At 42.5% G+C, this 18,607-nt stretch overlaps 2 protein-coding genes across 8 annotated transcripts in view; one reads left to right on the plus strand and one right to left on the minus strand.

The window, feature by feature from the left end:
• LOC124183965 (neuronal PAS domain-containing protein 1-like) overlaps nt 1-5,689 on the minus strand; it is a 128,798-nt gene extending 123,109 nt beyond the window's left edge. For 3 of the 7 annotated variants that reach the window (XR_006871100.1, XM_046573194.1, XM_046573193.1), the window contains exon 1: nt 4,095-5,684. Coding sequence is in view for 3 of the 7 variants with exons in the window: in XM_046573194.1 (XP_046429150.1) it covers nt 4,095-4,210 (116 nt within the window). In the remaining 4 variants the exon portion in view is untranslated. Of the gene's footprint in view, nt 1-4,094 lie in introns of all 7 variants that reach the window. The other 4 variants (XR_006871101.1, XR_006871099.1, XR_006871102.1 and 1 more) reach the window with 3 other exon arrangements.
• LOC124183967 (semaphorin-1A-like) overlaps nt 1-18,607 on the plus strand; it is a 220,037-nt gene that overhangs the window by 17,821 nt on the left and 183,609 nt on the right. Inside the window, exon 2 of the mRNA XM_046573198.1 lies at nt 2,224-2,292. The gene's annotated coding sequence lies outside the window, so the exon portion shown is untranslated. The remainder of the gene's footprint in view (nt 1-2,223; nt 2,293-18,607) is intronic.

An 18,607-nucleotide genomic window follows, 5' to 3' on the forward strand; every position in this document is an offset into this window, starting at 1 on the left:
CAAAAAGGAGAAGGATTTCAGGACTAAACAAACTGTGGTAATAAGGGAATGATGCATGGTCGTTGCTGTGGTGGGGGGTGGTTGGGGGCGGGGGAAACCCCCGCGTTAACCAATACATAAAAATAAGATAAATTTCACGCTCGACTCGTGATGAATGGCGGGATGAATTATTGAATGGTTAAACACACACGGAGCTCGCTTCCATAGCTGCTTGTAAAGTCCGAGAGGAGATTCAGAAAAGGAGAGCTGCGACTGCCGGAGACTCGGAAAAAAGATAGAAAAAGTGAGGGACATTCGGTATGTGCGACTCGACTCGTTCAAGTACAAAGCGAGCTTGAACGACGATTCGAGTAGAAGATTGCGGGAAAACTTGCGAGGAAATCCATGAAACTAAGGGATTTAATTTCCTAATTTTCTTGCCTGAGGAAATCTGGTTTCATGACTGACGTCGACTGGGATTGATAAACGCATAACCAAATAGATGACAGTTGGATCGCTGTACGATAGGAAATCGGTGTTTGAGATGACGGACGCGTTGACGCGTAGCTGTCCAAGTTAGAGTGAAGGTTTGGGATGACGAGTGAGATGCGAGTAGACATTTTTCGAGTCTAAATCCCGAAGTGGAAAGTCAGAAGAGAGTCTAAGGTCTGAAGTATAATCAGCTTCGACTGACTATACGGGGATCTGGTAATAACAGTGATTCCTCCCCTCACCGGCATGGCAATTTGGCTGTTCGCTCAAAAACTCCCAAATTATAGAAGCTGGTGTCATTAGCCGAGCGGTGCAAGCAGCGCCTCAACGGCCTTCTACGAAACTTCGTAAAATTTAGGGAAACGACCAGCCGCATCTTACTCGATGGACTCGGACTTGGTGTGAGTATTTGCGTTGCGCAAATTTTCCTCGAGTAATCCAGGAGAGGTTATATTTTGCTAGTATAGTAATAAAATCCACGAATTGAACCCGAACGTAATACGAGTCATCTTCTTCTCCGCGTGGTCAAAACATTTTGGCGATTCACCTTAATTCCCTGCGATCATTACTGACGGATTTTTCCGGTAGGCATGCCACTTGCACTCCGTCAATGGAATCCCTAACCTGAACCAGCCGGACCAGGTCGACGACGCTCGCCCTAAGGGCAAAACACTTTGGCTCATACGTATATAATAGACGCGAAAAAATATGCCTAGCCATACGTATACCCGCTTAAACATGTTCTTAGACGGTGCTTAAAGAGCCTCTTGTATATTATTCTCGGCACCGAAGAATCGCCGCGTAAAAACATCCATTAGGATTACTGTTTTTTGCATAGGTGTTTTCAACTCTATTCATTTTACGAACACACCCTTTTTGGTTTTCTTTTGTTTCAATCTTCAGCTCAACAATCTCTCGACATACTTTTGGGACAGTCGGGCGAAGAAGATGAATTTCGTAAAGCACCTCGCAAAATAATCTTACGTTGCTTTCAAACCTTACAAGCTGACACTGCGGTCAAGGAGGTTAAACCACCTGGTAAAGATTCGGTTATATCTTGAAGCACTTTATTGATTTTCTAAAAAATGACCCAAGTGCTAACCATGTTCTGTCAACTTATCAAAAAGTCATAACATCATTTTCTCGACATCAGAATCATGCCTGATATACTCGGCATCTGATCGTGATGGGTCTGATTGCCATGGAATGGTCTGTGCTGAACGAATAATGGTGCCTTACGTAGCCGTGTGTACAGTGGGAACTGCGTTTGAATTTCAGCCTATTCTGTGAGCACGGTCGTTACGTGATCAAACTCTCTTAAAGAGATTCAATCTTCAGGTGTAATACCTACCGCGAGTATACGTGCAGCTCTTATTTTTCCACGTCTCGGCAATGAAGCCGCCGCTTCGTCACTGCCAGCTCACGTCAGTTACTCTCCAGCTGCGTGCGCTGCACGTAACAACCCTCAATGATAATTCCATCGTCCACTGATTACTGGTGAAAAAATATTACACCGCTATCAAAAATCTGCCATGCTCTACACGTCCACGAATCTATTTCACCATTAGCTTTCCTTATCGACTAATTACTAAATGTTCAACCTAGTGAGCGAGTTGAAGTTGTTGGCTAAGTATTTTAGAGCCAGGAGTCATTTTGCCAAACTCACTGGTTCCAGAAGGTTTTTCATTTCTACAAAGACTCTTATTTTACTGATACGACTGCTAATGAAATTGTTTTACATTGTCTCGACAGGTTCTGAAGTTCGCACCGCCGGAACGAATTCAGAGTCATCCAACTTCTGTTGGATCCTATGCAGGAAGGGTGAGTGAGGTTTTTGATTTTCGTAGTCTTAACGCGTTAATACCCTGAAAATATGTGGTCACATTTCTCCGAATCTTGAGCTGAGCATTGCGTCTGATGAATAAATTGGAGTCAATCAAATGCGGTCATCGAAAAGATAGTGGAGTTAGATTATGCGTGTGGAAGTTTGTGTATCAAATTCGATATGGAAGTCATAGTCATGCATATTAATACATCCAGCACATGCAAACTGCTCGTGACTCCACCGTTAAACGAGCAACACCTTTTGGTGACAGATGGACTAGCGTCGGTGTACATTAACGGCGGTAAACGCGAGTATGAATAAGTAACGAACCCTCCCTGATCAAGTGGTTAAGTCCGTCAAGCCAGAGGTCTCAAGTCAACTCTATTTAAACGTACGCAGCTGATTGCAGTGCAGCAGTTTAACCGGCGTCGAGTACCAGTGCAAATATTGTTCTTCATGTTAAATAAGTAATAATGTTTACGAGGGTAGAATGGTGGCTCAAAAACGGGGCTGGGACTCCGTCTGTAGAGATTTTATTTGCCGTAGCCACTTTAAAGCGCCGTAGCGCCCGGGGCCCTTCAAGGTGTTTAGCCGACCAGCCGGCCGCGAAGCCTCGACTTGCTCGTCGGATCTCTGAATTATTTACGTGAAAACGAGTCGCTGAACTGAACTCGACATTTTCTGCGACTGGGTATTTCACCTCGCGCAACTCGCCGAGGTAACGACTAGTCAACTGCTCAATATTTAACACGCGTATTACCGTTGTTTTACTCCATTCTCGTAGGTACGGTTCACCCGTGATCATATGACGTCGTTACTGTTCATCGGTTGTGAATGGAGTAGCGTTGCATTGTGTACATGGCATATACATATGGCTGTCCGAGTCGAACTTGATCTTCACGGTTCTTCCATCGCTATTTCATACATCCTGAATCATAATTTAATCAACGTTTCGATCAGTTTACAATGTGTTACCCTCACTTTCAATATCTTCTGCAATATGGAACAGATCGCAAGTTACTCTGCTGTCATGTGAGTACCTGGCTACTTGTTTTACGGTTAGGAGTACTGGCCAACAATTACTGAGTTTGGTGTTACGACTGTACCTCATATTCATATCTTGATGGGATCTACACTATACCTTTGGGAGTGAATCAGAGTAGCGATGAATTGTTAATACCTCTGACTCTGGACTTATGACGCTAAAAGAGACGTTAAAACCCAGTGTTTCGTAGGTGGTGTATCAAAGTACTTCGTTATAACAAGACCTGATACCTCGCAATTAGAATTCTTGCATGCCAAAGAACTATAACGAAGACGCTTTGAAAAGTATCAACGATCATTGGCAGCCACTATATCAGAGTTGCGGATGTTCAAGATAAGAGAAACGTCGAAGCCTCACAGAAATCGCCAAAATACTCGAGAGAAAGAGTCCGACGTTCATCGCCAGTGGTTAGAGGTCCGATTTTGAACTGCTCGCCGACACAACCCAATGTAATTCGGAATACCACAAAAATTAGCAGAGAATTCGGATTCGTTTCTCATTTCAGCTTCTGTGCAGTAACATGAATTGAAGCGGTACGTTCAATCATTTCACCATGGAAAAGACGATCTCTCTAAGATCTTGGCAGCCGTCCCCATACCTCGAAGAGTAAGTTTGGGGACTATCGATGGCGGATAACAGTTCAAAACTCTCCAGAGTCAGGTATTCCCAGCGATAAAAGTTTCGGGTACCGAATTCGCAGGCTGACCACTACACGCAGACGCTCAATAATTACGAATCAGATGGCCTTCTTACCTTTTTCCGTTTCTCCGGCGGCGTTTGGTCGCGTAAACCGTCCCCAGCTGGCTCATGGCGACGGGGTTGTTCGGCCCCGCGACCGAGGTTGGTGCCGGCGCCGATGTGGGCGTCATCGCTTGGTCAACGACGACGGTGGAGGGCTGGGGGTGCACGGCGCTCAAGGAAAGCGTCGAGCCCGGTGGTGGGTAGCATCCCGCGGTGACGTAGTCCGTCGGCGTGATCGTTCCGGATCCCGGGCCGCAGATGCCGACCACCCCGGGGCCGATCCCGACTCCACCGACTCCACCGACCACCCCCAGCCCTGCCGCGCTTCTGTCCAGCGCGTACAGGGTGCGGACCGGGGTCGCACTGTTTCCCTGGCTCGGCCACCCCCGGGCTACGTCATCCTCGACGGCACCGACCTGCACCTCCTGACGATGACGGCGCTGTGGGGATCGCTGCAATTTTCTGCCGGTTCCCGTTTCCGATTCACCACTTCGTACCGTCGCTCGACGACCGTTCTTCCTTCGACAATTTCAACCTAGCTTCGCTCTCCTGTTGTCAAGGGTTCCCGAACGAACAGGTTCCTTCACTCTCTCAAGGGGTGCATCGTGGCTTATACCACCTCGGACGGACTCGCTCCCTGCAGTTTCGTTGTTGTATATTTCACTTAACGACACTGTCTACTACGCTGTTACTGGTAATCGCACAGTTCTTCTTACTTATCACCTTACGTATGCGAAAGTTTTTGTCTGAAAATCCTCAAATCATACACCGCGTATCCATTTTAGTACGGTCTCATTTCACGATGGAAGAACAAAACCATCACAGTCCTTACTTCGGTTATTCACTGTCATGAACTGCCACTAAACTGCAACCACCTCGTTGAAAACTTGTCTATTCCATTTGATCATTAGCTTAATCACTATCCTGAAAATTTGCACATGACTTCGTTCAACGCCTGACCATTGATCAAGAATAGTTTTACTTGGTGATTTTTGACACGATCCACCGTGTTCACAAGCCCTGAGTAACTGGAGCACTTGTTCACCGTCGTCGACACTGGTCGATGTTCGAAACCCGAGGATCACGATTACGACAAAACGTTTCAAAATCTCTCCACGTGCACTAAAAAGTTCATCACCGTGAACGCTGGGTAAAATCACTAACGTCGAACCGTCCTGCGGTGAACATACAACGTCTCACTGGTCACTCTCACAAAAAACTGATAACCCGTATCACTGTTCGTCACTTCCACGGTCCACCACAGTCTGCAAAGTAAGGTAGCGGTAAGATGCCTTTCGATTAGTCACTTGGCACGTTGCTCGTCGAACATGACCACCGCGAATTTCGGACCGAAATGGTCGGAGACCCATTAATGGATAGTTGGAAAGAAGTGGTAGTGTCACTGTCTTCAGGGCAATAATTCACGGCAGCGGATCGGAGAACCGAAACCATGCGGCGGCTGGCAGCTGCGAACGTGGGCTCGTCGCGGTCGGACGCAACTGCAGCGGTGTATCCAGTCCGGTCAAGACCTCGACTCCAGGAGTCTGTCTGGCTGCCGAGGCACGAGCACCGGCACGAAAGCGCCGCGCGCGCTGAAGGATGCGGCGGTAGCGGTGGAACCGGCGGTGCTGGTGGTGGTGGCGGTGGCCGTGGTAGTGGTGGAGGGTCTTAATAATCGAGCTCGGGCCGAACGACGAGCGCCGCTCCAGGAGGCGCCCTTCCGACGTAGCGCCCCGCGATCGACACGCCCCGGTCGACGCCGACCCGGCCAATCACGAAACCAGCATGGCGCTTTCTCTGTGTACCTTTACTGCCGGCTATAACCGACTCGCTATGAGAAGGCCAAGCGCCACACTCCCTCAACGCGATTGCTATCGCCGAACCGCGTTGCGTCGCAACTACGACTAGAACCCTCGGTGTCAACCCTCGATTATTCTTTCATTTTTGTTTAACCAACCTCCCACTTTCTTCGGGGCATCTCTTTTTCCGCATCACATTTGTCGGATGGTTTTCTTTCGACTGATATGTATCCGGGCACTGTGCGGAAGCTGCAGAGTTGTCGTGCTATCGATCTGTCTTGCCATGTCTTGGGGCTATTTTTACCGCATCATTTTTGGTCATATCCTTCCATCGTCCGCTAAGTACAAACGTCACAGTTCAACACCACCATCAATGATACCGGATTTCATCGAACCTTCATTCCATCGTCTCCTTAGCAATGTCTGTCTAGTTTCATCAGTCGCAACCATGTTACCCTGGATCATTGATGTCCTGCTCGACTCAATCTTCTTTAAATGATCAGATTCATTGGAAAAAAACACGGACATAATTCGCCAATGCAGAAACGAACAAGTTTCTAGTTCAAGAGGATGGAGGACTCGTTGGAACATCCATTGATCAATAAAGGAGGATTCTAATTGTTTCTCTGAATGAGACAAAGCTGAAGCAGTGGCAGAGTTCCGAGATGTGTGCATTTTGCATCGGTTCCATCATTTTACCATGCAAATAGTTTAAACGACTCGAGATTTAGTTTGGCTGAAGTGGAGAGCTTGTTTCTCGATGATGTAAAAAAATCCTTGAATGAACTAGTTTCTTATCTAAACGTCCTCCTGCTGTTGAAGTGCCTTCAGGTTTCTGTTGGAGTCAACGGTTTCTGTAACTTTAACACTATGCAGTTTTCATGCGGCACACGTATATTACCGTCCGGGTTAAACAATTTTCTTCTGGCACTTAACGATATGCGTGAGGTAAAAGAGATTTCGTACGGGGGTGCCACTTTGCAGTCAACTTAACACTTGGCTGGTCACAAAAACACCAGCTGGTGGTTCGAATCGATATGGAGGGTAGACCACGAGTAAGCGCAGACTATGCCGGGCGAATTATTTTTAAAAAAAAGTTTATTGCTGGGTATACGTTTGTTGTCCAGGTTATTATTAAAGGTAAATATACAGCTCCGTTTATTCCTTCATTGATATCACATACATGGTATACAGGTAATTGAATGAGATCGAACGAATTGAATATCACTTTGTCCCGAAACTCAGAGGGTGCAGGTTTGGCTTCCTGAAGTTCATGCATTCAGACACGAATACTGTGCTTTTCGTATACGTGTGACGTTTCTACCGATGTGTGGGTCACTTATATCCGCTCAACTACTTTCGTTGCTTACTTATCTTCATAGATCACAATTCTCTTATCGCCATTTGCGCCTCGCGTGGTATTTATCAGATATACGATTATACCAGTACAAGCAATAGCGACTATACAGCGATAGCACTTATATAAATATAGATTATCCGGCACCGTAGTACATAGAACCCAACATGCAGCACGGATTATCTCGAACGCTACTAGTGTACAGTAGGTATATATATACGTATAGATACAGTACCTACCATTGGGTATTACCGATGTGTTTACGGCACTGCAGATAAATCAAAAATGGTAGAAATTATTGGTTTTCTTCACCTTTGGTTAACTTCTTTTCTCTCTTTTTTTCTTGCCATTTCGTTCACACTTGTATAAAGTAGAACAATTTTTCTAACACTTGGCAAGCAAGCTATACTTGACTATTTGTACTCTAAGAATGTCAAATTTTGAACGATTTTCAAACAGTTCATCCCCACTGAATAAGATTCAAGTTTTTCTTATTACATAATATTTCAAAGTCTAAGCATGCTGTTGTTGGAGATTAATATCAATAGAAACTACAAAACTGAAAAAGAATCTTTGTGCAATGAAATGAAGAAAATCAAATATTAGCAATCATTCTTTAAAAACTTAAAGCCTAGTGCTTGTTAACGTCTCAGCAATTGAAAAAAAGACGTGCAGTTTTTACAAAAATTCATCGCTGGATCCATGATACGTGAGTTGAAAAATCTTACAATATTGAAAGCTATTCAACAGAGTCGTAGGGTAGGAATTATACTCAATGCATAAGTATACATGTATGTATATTTATTTATTTGGTTACTCACACTCAAATGCATAGTATACGTTACACATTCTATTTATTATTTCATACGATGGTAACGCCTCGGAAGCATGCGAGGTCCAGGCGTTTTATCGGCAATACAGGATATTGGGGATTCTCCCCCTCTTCGATTTATATATATATATATATGTATATACAGGGACCTTATATACAGCATGGTAATGGATTATTGAACAGTGTGGCATTGGTCAGGGAATTGCATCAGGTACCACGGAATGTTGCACGCCACCCAGTGTCTCATTCTCATCTGTCCCTTTCTCTCTTCGTGGGTGTAACGTATACACCTATGTACACATAGTTTTTATTTTTTAATTGATTGCTATATATTTCATCAATGACTCGGATCTCCAAAACTCACATATACGTGATTTGAGATCGAATAAAAAATTGCCAAAAAAAAAACGCCGATGTTTTTCGACAACCATAGTTCAAAAAAGTCTATTCTGCACCTTTAGACTCCGCAATTGTACATCGAATCTCTTGAATATAGGGGAGATGAGAGGAAAGGCAGGGGAAATGGTATCTGGATGTACCTACATTAGTATAGCGAGGCGTGCAGCAACCGCGCGAAACGTATTAAGAAAGCGAAAGGGGTCTTGGGAGGAGTCGGGTAGCGGACTGCACGCATCGTGAACTCACTGATTCACGCACGCGACCGAAAACAACGATTGTATATCCAACGTTAACCAGTTGAGCTGGTCAGTGTCGCTCGATGTCATCACGCATCCACGCACGCACGCATCATTCACTCACGCACCGTATCCTTACACTATTTATTGGCAAAACCTACCCCTACACGAATCACATACGCCGATTGACCGCTAACACGATATCCGATATCGACGATGGTCGATGATGGTCACAACGCGAATTGCAGGGAAGGAATTAAACAAACTGAAATTCCGCGCTTGAACAAACATATTATTCATTTAACGAGTGCATGTTTTACGCGTTTTTTCATGAGTGTTTGAATTATGGAGAACATAAAGTACCAGTTTCTGTGACGATTGAGTAAGTCTGCGAATGCGCGTGCGCGGAGTGCAGAAAAGATCACTTACAAGTCCTGGGAGTCAATGCGCATGCGCTGCCGTGAACTAATCTGACATTACGCGACCCTAACCTCAATTTCGTGCTTTGCGAAAAAACGCGCAACATAATCTTGTTATGTGAAGAATCCTGTGCAACAAGCAGGAAACGGTCTTTTCGCCTCACGTATATACAATATTCGGCTTCGACTTCACCTGCGATTCGTATTGCAAACTTACGCTCAGTCCGAAAAGACCAAGTTTGCCTTCTTCTTATACAATAATACTATTATACAGCAACGACGACGGGAACGGAAAATTTCTCAGCAGTCAATTTTTGTATTATATATAATTTTGGTTTTTTTTTTTCTATCAATGTAGTAGGAAATTTTTCGCCCACTCTGTTGAAGACACAAAGTAACCAAAAACAATTAATATCACTGATCTAATCCTGTTTAGTTAGTAATTTCCGAATCAGTCTTCCTATGAAATAAACATTAATTCTTTCTTCGGAACATTTGTCGTTAGAATTTCTTCTCTTATCGCTCATACAACTTTCACTTTATCCAAACTATTTCACTAAATATAAACAGTCGCCTGATCCAATACCAAATATTAATATAATTTTTCTATCGTGCATTTGCTGTTGAAATTTATATTTCTCAAAGTAAAATTCATTCTTCTTTATTTTTATTTACGTTTTTTTTTTGTATCGTTGTTCATAATTCAAATTCATTTTCAATGCAAAATTTTTAATCGTTCAGCGGTTCGTGCCGGAGTAAATTTCGCACGGTTGTGTTACACTGTTAGGGAATATACGGAATCCCCAGCAGAGGGAAGCCTCGAGGGAGATACTCGTTCGGTATACACCTGGTTTTGCCATCTAACGGAGCTACTGCCAACTGAACGGACTTTTACCTGGACAGGTGAAACACAAAATTACCGATAGAAGGAGCACCTGGGAATTCAGGAACAAGCAGATTACTATATAAAAGTTTAAAAGTCTTCTCGGATTATCATTAGAATAATTGTTATATCTGCGTGAATAAGTTTTTGACCCAATTTATTCATTCTTTATACGTCACTATCGGTAAATACAAACATTGAAAATACTCGAACATAACCAAATTTGCGATTTTTTAGGATTTGCGCGTAACTTTTTTTTTTTTTTATTTTGAAATTTTTAATCCATCAGTTTTAGTTTGACTCTGCGCAAATTATGTTACACATTATGCAATTCACTGTTAATTTGAAATCGAAAGTCTTGCCGAGAATGAAAACCATGCCGCAAAATTGACAAGTACTTTTTCTCTCCGCGAGTCTCTCTCTCTCTCTTTCCCGACGGACTTATAATTACCAAATAACGAGCATTACATTCGGTATGAATAATGGGTAATTAATTATCCGTGCATATTACGTATAATGTAAATAAAAATTCTTGACAGGATCATTTTCTTTATCTCGGCGGCTTTTGTTCGCCGATCTGATTTCTGGATTACGAACTAACTCGCACATCCGCAGTTGTATATTATACATAATTTACAATACATGAAAAAAATATCTGCAGTTTTCTACACACGTTCGAAGAACGAAACAAAAGCTTTGTTAAAAAAAAAAAAAAAAAAATACCGCATCTCCGCATACGAATGCGGAATATCACATGAGTCTACTTATTGTTAATTAGATAAATCATTGTTTTGAAATGTAAACCCGCAATCAAATATACCAGCTGCAGCAACTAGTGGAGGCAACTGATGCAACGATATCCCAGCGTGCAGTCCATATATGTGTACAGCTACTACATTATATACGATATACTTACCATTGTATATATACCCGCTTCTCCAAGCTCTTGTACCTGTATATTATAGATGTGCACCGCGTCTATAAGAGCTGCAATGCTGTTGAACAAGCGACACAACGCGCTACGCGCTTATAATTGCGTGCTAGAAATAATTACCACCATGGGTATGTAGCAGAAATATCAACATGGTTCTCAAATTTCATCGCGCTAAATCACAGGTTCTTAAATCCGGCGTGCAAAAGTGCAGGAAATTTTCACATTTGTCCAAAATCTTTCCAAGGACATTGAAACTCAATGAAAACGATTGCGTCACGTTTTTTTTTTTAAATTTATTTATTCTACTTTTCTTCTTCTTACAATTGCTGATGTACCGTACAGCCTGAATTGTTTCGATGCATGCGATTACTGAGACAACGATAGTTATGGGCTGAAAAACAGAGCAAATATTACGACAGCTTCTTTTCTCCTTGTTTAGCAATTTGCATGGATTGAGCATCACTGGCATGTGAATGTTTAAAAAAAAAAAAATGAGGAGGAGAAAGATGGAAACAGAAAAAGGGAGAGAGCGAAAACGGAAAAATATGTTAGCGCAGCCGTCAGCCCGGAACTACGTCCTATGCATTCCCATGCCATTATTTATTGTTCATTTTAGTTCGTATCGCAGTATGGGTATTCACCTACCTGCAGTGTCCTGAACACATGCCCAATGGCGTTACATTTTAAGGCCGGAGTGCGCAAAACGAGCTCATTTGATTCTCTCTTCACATCTCTCTCTCCCCATTCCTTGCTTCCAATTTTTCATCTCTTATTTGTCATATAAAATCGTATCAGCGCAGACTTTCGGGTACACGATTGACTCGTCTCTCTATATTCACGCATCAGACACGTAACTGGCAATTTGTTACGTCTCGCGAATCGGCAGGAACGATTTCCGTACAACCAGACAGACAAACTTTGCACTTTCAGCATGGACCGATTGCATTATTCAGGACCGTATGCACTTCATACGCCCTGTAAGCATTTCTAGAACAATTTCCACGTCGTCTAATGTCTGTGAAAGCGAACGAAGATCTGTCACGACTTGAGTCGTAACGCGATAAAAGCTTTTTTTCCTCTCGAAATTGGTGTACCAAGAAGTAGAAGATTTGAGAAGTGATTGCCAAGCGCAGTTCCAACGGTATTTTAGGACCTTTTTTCCAATGGCAATCAATTGTTCCAAACGAGCGACAAGTCATTGGTTCACCGGTCCGAATTCGAGATTGATTTTAGAAAAATACATCGCTATTGGAAGAAATTCTTTCTTTTATCGGATGCATAGTAGATTTGTGGAGTAAAACAGAAGCGAAGAAGAGAAAATAAAGGAACAAAATGTTGTATACAGCGATTACGGCAAGATAAGAATGGGGTTGGGTGATCGGCGTGGTGCGGCTGCAGTAGCAACATGCGGAGCACTTTGAGTCAGCGGAGTGGTAATGATGATGGAACGAGTTGCGTGTCGCTTGTAAGCTCTGTAAGAGAATCCACGTCTTATATACACCGGAGGAACGGTAGTAGTCTGCGCTAAAATTGTTAACCACCACCACCACCACCACCACCACCATCACCATCGCAACCCTCCGTGGTAGGAAATTCGCCGGTCATTTGCTGATATCGTTCGCGTTCGACCAGCAACACGACAAGAACTGTTACCATACTTATACTTATAACTATTATACTTTACTTACCACTTCAACGACCATTTATACACATTGATCGCTCTCTCTTGGAGTTGGTAACGTTGACACAAACGAATAAGGAAACGGGGAAATGTGGCTCAGTAGTAAAAGAAAACTCGTAGAGTCCTACCCGAAATACGATTGAGTAAAAGTTATTTGTTAGGTGGATTTTCGATCTTACGAAAAATCGATCAGAGTCTGCGGTTAATTTCAATCACTGTAAACATTCTCTGAAACTGTGTGATGGAGAATCCGAAACCTGATTCGTGTACTGTCTAAATACTCGTATGTCGTATCTCAATCGACTTTCCTGGACGTTATAAGCGTTCCTGAAACGCGGTGCGAAAGGGTTCGGATCCCAGCTGGCGACACGTGCGAGTCCGGAAGAAACGATCGGCATTCCGAGTATCATCAGCGTAATGAAGTCCATAAATCTTTGAGAGGATCGAGAAACCGGAGCGGGGATCTGGCCTTTTCTGAATCATGCAATCACTTTGCGTCCAGTTTCCCGGTGGTCGGAAACATATTGACGGTTTATTGGATGAAACGAAGTCTGATCCCCCTGGGATTGCGAAGCTGTACGGAAGGAAGAAGGGAGGATAAGGAACCCGTGGTTAGGACCGTGTTCAACGCCCCGTGAAGGCCTCAATCTCCCATCCCGGACAATGGACAGTGGTCACTCGGTCCGGTCCATTGTACAGGTCCGAAATTTTCGTCAAGGGATAAACACCGCCTCATGTCACAAGAACCCGATGAAAGCATCGCCTAGATTTCATGGCTGGTACCCCGTCACGTTCGATCACGTTTCAATTCGCAGGATTGGCGTAACCTGAACGGAAGCCTCGACTTTTCGGCTCGGACTTGATCGCTGTTTATGGTTCCTTTGTTCGTAGTTGGAGATGGATGGCGGTCAACACATTGAAGGTGAATTATGAGGAGATATCGTCGGATGTACCCATGGTCTGTACTGGGTACCGCAGTTGCAGTGGACGATTACAATTTTGTGGTACGCCATTACAATTGTGGTATCGCAGACTAAGATGCGTGATTATGGTACTCCCAAGAATTCTTTGTCCTTTTCACGGATGTATGAATTATCGTACAATGGAAAGATTGCGAAGAAAAAAGGATTCAGAAAGCACGTTCATCGTCCGACTGGAAAGAAGCCCCAAGTTTCGAGGTAGTTCCGTGGGTGAAATACGTTTTATAAATTCACAGATCAGGTTCATGGATTATGAATTCATTTTTTATTCGAGTGTAAAGTATCAAAGTCGTTGAATATGCAAACAGACACGTATACGCATAAAATGTCGAATAATTTGAGTCAAAAAAAGCTGTTATTCCCAGAAGTGGTCGGTCAGATGTTGCGGGTAAGAGGATCGCTTCTGATCTGTAAAAGTTAATTAGATAAATAGATAATTAGACAAAGGATATCTGGCGTGGCATCGGATAGGATACAACTTCTGACGGTCTCTATACGCATGTATAATGGAGGAAAGGGGGAGCCCATGATTACACGGGGTGTTCTCTACGCACCCACACACACAACTGCATATTGTTATTACTGTATAGCAGATTGTTATTATGTAACCGTTGATACATGCCCAGAACTATAATGAGGCGAATAATACATAGAAAAGCCGCGATCCGTGATCGGTGCAATTACCTTTTCGTAATGATTCCGGCTGCGGTTCATATGAGGCTGCGCCATGCCGCGCCGTTTCACCTGAGGAATTCTTACAAATTATGAGAGAAGAAATTGGTAGTCTAGCCCTCGGTTGATTGACAGCTGCCCGCCGCGAGATCTGTTGCCCTTCTCATCTCAGTCTTCGTCCCCCGGATTACAGCCGCCACCGTCGCCCCGCCGGTAAGGTAGACGCGGTGCAAAACTAATCGCGAGGATAATCCGATGATTAGCCGCGTCCGGGTTTTCGTACCGATAATTGTCAGATGCGAAAACAAAAGCGGGAAGAAGGGGGAAAAAAGAGAGGTGTAAAAAAAATTCAAACGGATCTTTACCTCTATTCCTGTAATTTTAAACCGAATTTCTAAATAATTATCGTACTTATTATAATGGTCGGTATGTAAGCGCAAATGGTGAAGAATGATAACCACCATTTTTCACTCCAAGATCACAATCGTTTTTTGCTTTGTACCGCTTCCCTTTTTTATGTACTGTTATTCTTTCAAACATTTATTTACCCGAGTTTCTAAGTTCATGTTGATTTTACACGTACAGTTTTGACTGATTTTTATTCAGTTTCATTATCGACATTTTGTTGGGCAGATTATGTCTGATACTTCTCAATAATCCTTCCGAGGACGAAAATACGTTTTTCCTAATTTTGCCATTGCGCATTGTGACATACGTGTTACGTTCAGGAAAAGTTGACGCGATGTAATTTTCCATAGGGAAAAAGTCAGGTTTTCAAACTATGCGTGAAAAGAATTTAATGCCATGAGTACAAATATAAAAATTGTTGAACCGTGTATGCGAGAAATAAAACGAAAGCTAGTAAAAAAGAAGAAGAAGAAGATGTAAATTAAAATAGAAACGTATAGCATAAGAACGATTCTGTTAAAAAAATTAATAGCATGGAATTTGCCGGGTGAATGTTTAATTTTTTTCCATTCTCATCGGTAATTCTTTTTTCCAATTCTATTCTACGGCCAGCCACAGATCTTCATGGCGACGGTGTTCGAACTCGCATCGTGAAACCTCATCGTGTATATATAAGACGCGTTCGCATCTCGACTGTAGAATTGGAATAATTTTTTAACAGCCCAATTTAGCGGTATAAAAGCCTGATCTTTTTCACGTATTATATAGTATATTCGAAGTTGAGAGTGAGGAAGAGAGGGGATGGCGATGATGATGACGACGATGATGATGATGATGATGATGATTATGATAATTGTGCAGACAAGAGGCCGCAGGAGCATTTTGCACGCGCCTCAGAAGTCGAGTCCTGCCGAATGTATCGGGGCCCAATAAAGATCCAGGCCGACAACATAGTCCGGACGCTCCTTGACCAAGAAGCTGAATTTATCTCGAAGCTTTTTAGACACCGTCTCTTCGGAGGCTTGCCGAGAGCATCGCGATTGACAGGGAAATAACCACCGACCATTTTGCCGATGGTTAGTCAGTTACCTCCATTAACGGTGCAGATTACAGGAGTCGTCTCGTCCTCCAGTCCGATCGACGCGTCGAAGATTTTAACCAATTTTCGCAACAGCGACCGTCTGTGTACAGGAACTTGGTTTAAATGTTTCGAAATCGCTTCGACATCTTTTTCTTCATTCGTTTTTCGTTTCCGTTCTGGGAATGAAATTTTTGTGCTCTCTACATCCTTCTTGCGCCGCTTACATTTCCTCTCAATCAATGTGTAGAGTTAGAGTAGGACTCTGATCTCGAGATCGATCGGATTTTTCCTTCGTCCCACCGCTGACACCAAAGTTCGATTTTAATGCAAGACACTCGATATTTTTCGTATCAAGGTTGAAAGGTACCCGTTAAAAGAAGAAAAATCTTTTGAGTTAGATACAGTTTTAGACTTTCATCGATGAAACGTCGTAGGTACGACGCTAATTGTACACTGTATGCGTGTAATTGTAAACGCCTGTGAAAGAGATAATGCGAGTTATTTTGCAATGATAATATTCCGTGCGAATATGTGACGCAAGAAAAGGTTGACATGACCGTTGACCTACACCCTGAGAAACTTGAGTGGCTGCAACAACGGCAGAAGCAGCAACAGCACGCGCTAATAATTATTATTAACCTGCCAATTATCAGACGACGGTCTCTTTAATGCCGCGGAAAAATGGTGTCGCAATACGCGCGACAAACTATTGTAGCGTAATTTGCCTTCCTCGATTATCGCCGCCATTCTTTAGTCCTAATTCCCAGGCTCACAGGCATTTGTTTCTTTCTTCGTTGCCTTGTTTTGTTAGGGATAGAGATGAAAAAAAAATTATAGTAGGAGCGACAGCGTGACTATACAATTCGGTATTAATCCAGCTCTGAGAGTTGAAACAATACAATATTTCAAGTCTGTGATGATTATGCGACTTCTAAGTTTCAAAGGTCGGATGGAAGAAAATTTAACCCCCTTTGCGACAGGGCGTCTCATGTATGAAACAACTTTTTTGAATCGGTTATTCAAGATTTACATTCAATCTTTAAGATGTTGCTGTAATTTTTTTTTTTTTTTTCTTTTTACATTATTAGACCTCTGTAATATCAATATGGGTTTTTTAAGAAGAGTTATGACGATTCCGAGAATATAGCGAGCCCTATAAATAAACAAAGTGTTGAAAATGCCTGTTTTTACAGGATAAATGTAATTGTGGGACGGTTATGGGAAATAGAAAAGTGGAACTCGGTAATATTGGATAATTATGGTCGTTAAAACGTATCAGACTTCAGAATTTCAAAATTCAAGATGGCGGATCCAATATAGCGGACTGAGAATACACAAATCGTTCCTATTCGTTTGAAATTCGCTACCCGGATGTCTTCGTAGTCGCTGGAAATGAATCTGACGTCAGAATTTGAAAATTCAAAATGGTGGATCCAATGTAATAAAATGAATAAAAAAAATTCATCCTATTCGCTTAAAATTTGTTACTCAATACGACTGACGACTGAATTCTTATTCCCAGTTTTTGTGATATCCTGTTGGATAATTATATCACAGCTGTAGTAGAAAGAAAGACTACAGTAGCGGTTTGATTGACGACGAATTTAGTAGCGCGGTCACGCCATGAGGATCGTGATAAATTACGGATAAAGATGAAGATGGAAAAATCGGCCATCGAGGTTTTTGGTTCGAGGCTGCCCTCGCAGGAAATACTCCGGGAGCCTTGAGTCTCGGAGCCTCCTGGAAGGCAGGGATAAACAATTACCTGGAAATAGGCCCGGCAAACTATCCGACGATTATGTCCTCTGAGCCACGAAACTGAATTGGCCTCTGTTTCGACATCACGCGAGATGAAACACCCGGCTCCTCTGTATTTATACCATGGTAGCTAAAACAAGTTCAACAGTCCCAAAAAGGCCGCCATTGATTGCCGAATTACCCAGACCATGTGTGCAGCTTCTCGCGTTTCTATCCAATTTCTTCCAAATTTTGTCGCGAGTGCATCGATTTGACGAAATTGTTTGATTCTGATAAATCTTTTGAATCTGAATTTAAAACTGATCGTGAATTTTCAATACACTAGTTTCAAAAAAAAAGTTCACAGAAACAGGTCAAATATTCAAAAGCTTACCGAGCGTTGAATTAAAAATATTTTGAAAGTGAGATGGAAATAATGTCGAGAAATTGATTAGGAAAATCACAGAGATTTTCAAGCATCGAAAATTCTTATACAGCTTCTCAAGAGATACCAAAAATTTTCAAAAAACTTTAGTCTATCCAGAGTTTCATTTTGTTTCCGGTTGCGGAGAGATTAATATTATACTTGATAGAATCGAAGACGGTGGAGAGCCTTAGAATCATTTTTCTCGGTCAATAATTTTGAAGTGCCTCAGTTGTCATCCGATTTCAAAATTTCGGTCCCAATCATTTGTTTCCGATTTCGAGAACAACTTCAAGAAAAGACACAGAAGCCTTCGGTGATAACATAGTTAAAAAAAAAAACCTGAAACGTTAAAGAATGATTTTCGGGTGCCTCAGTCTTCATTCGATTTCAAAATATCGGTCTCACACATTTGTTTCCAATTTCGAGAATATTAACTTTGAAGCAAGACAATCAGAGCTTTCAATGATAAAATATTTGAAAATTCTTCAAACGTTGACGAATGTTTCTCCGTCCTTACATATTATTTTCACCCCATTTTCCTTCCTCCGATCTCCGTCATTATCGAACACAGAATCGACGATACGAAGCGAGCAGTTTTAGGGTGCCTGAATCTTCGATCCATTTCAAAATTTTGACCCCACACATTTGTTTCCAATTTCGCGAAGATCAAGTTCAAAGCA

Source organism: Neodiprion fabricii, chromosome 5 (genome assembly GCF_021155785.1).
Source record: "Neodiprion fabricii isolate iyNeoFabr1 chromosome 5, iyNeoFabr1.1, whole genome shotgun sequence".
In the NCBI taxonomy this organism is placed as follows: Eukaryota; Metazoa; Arthropoda; class Insecta; order Hymenoptera; family Diprionidae; genus Neodiprion; species Neodiprion fabricii.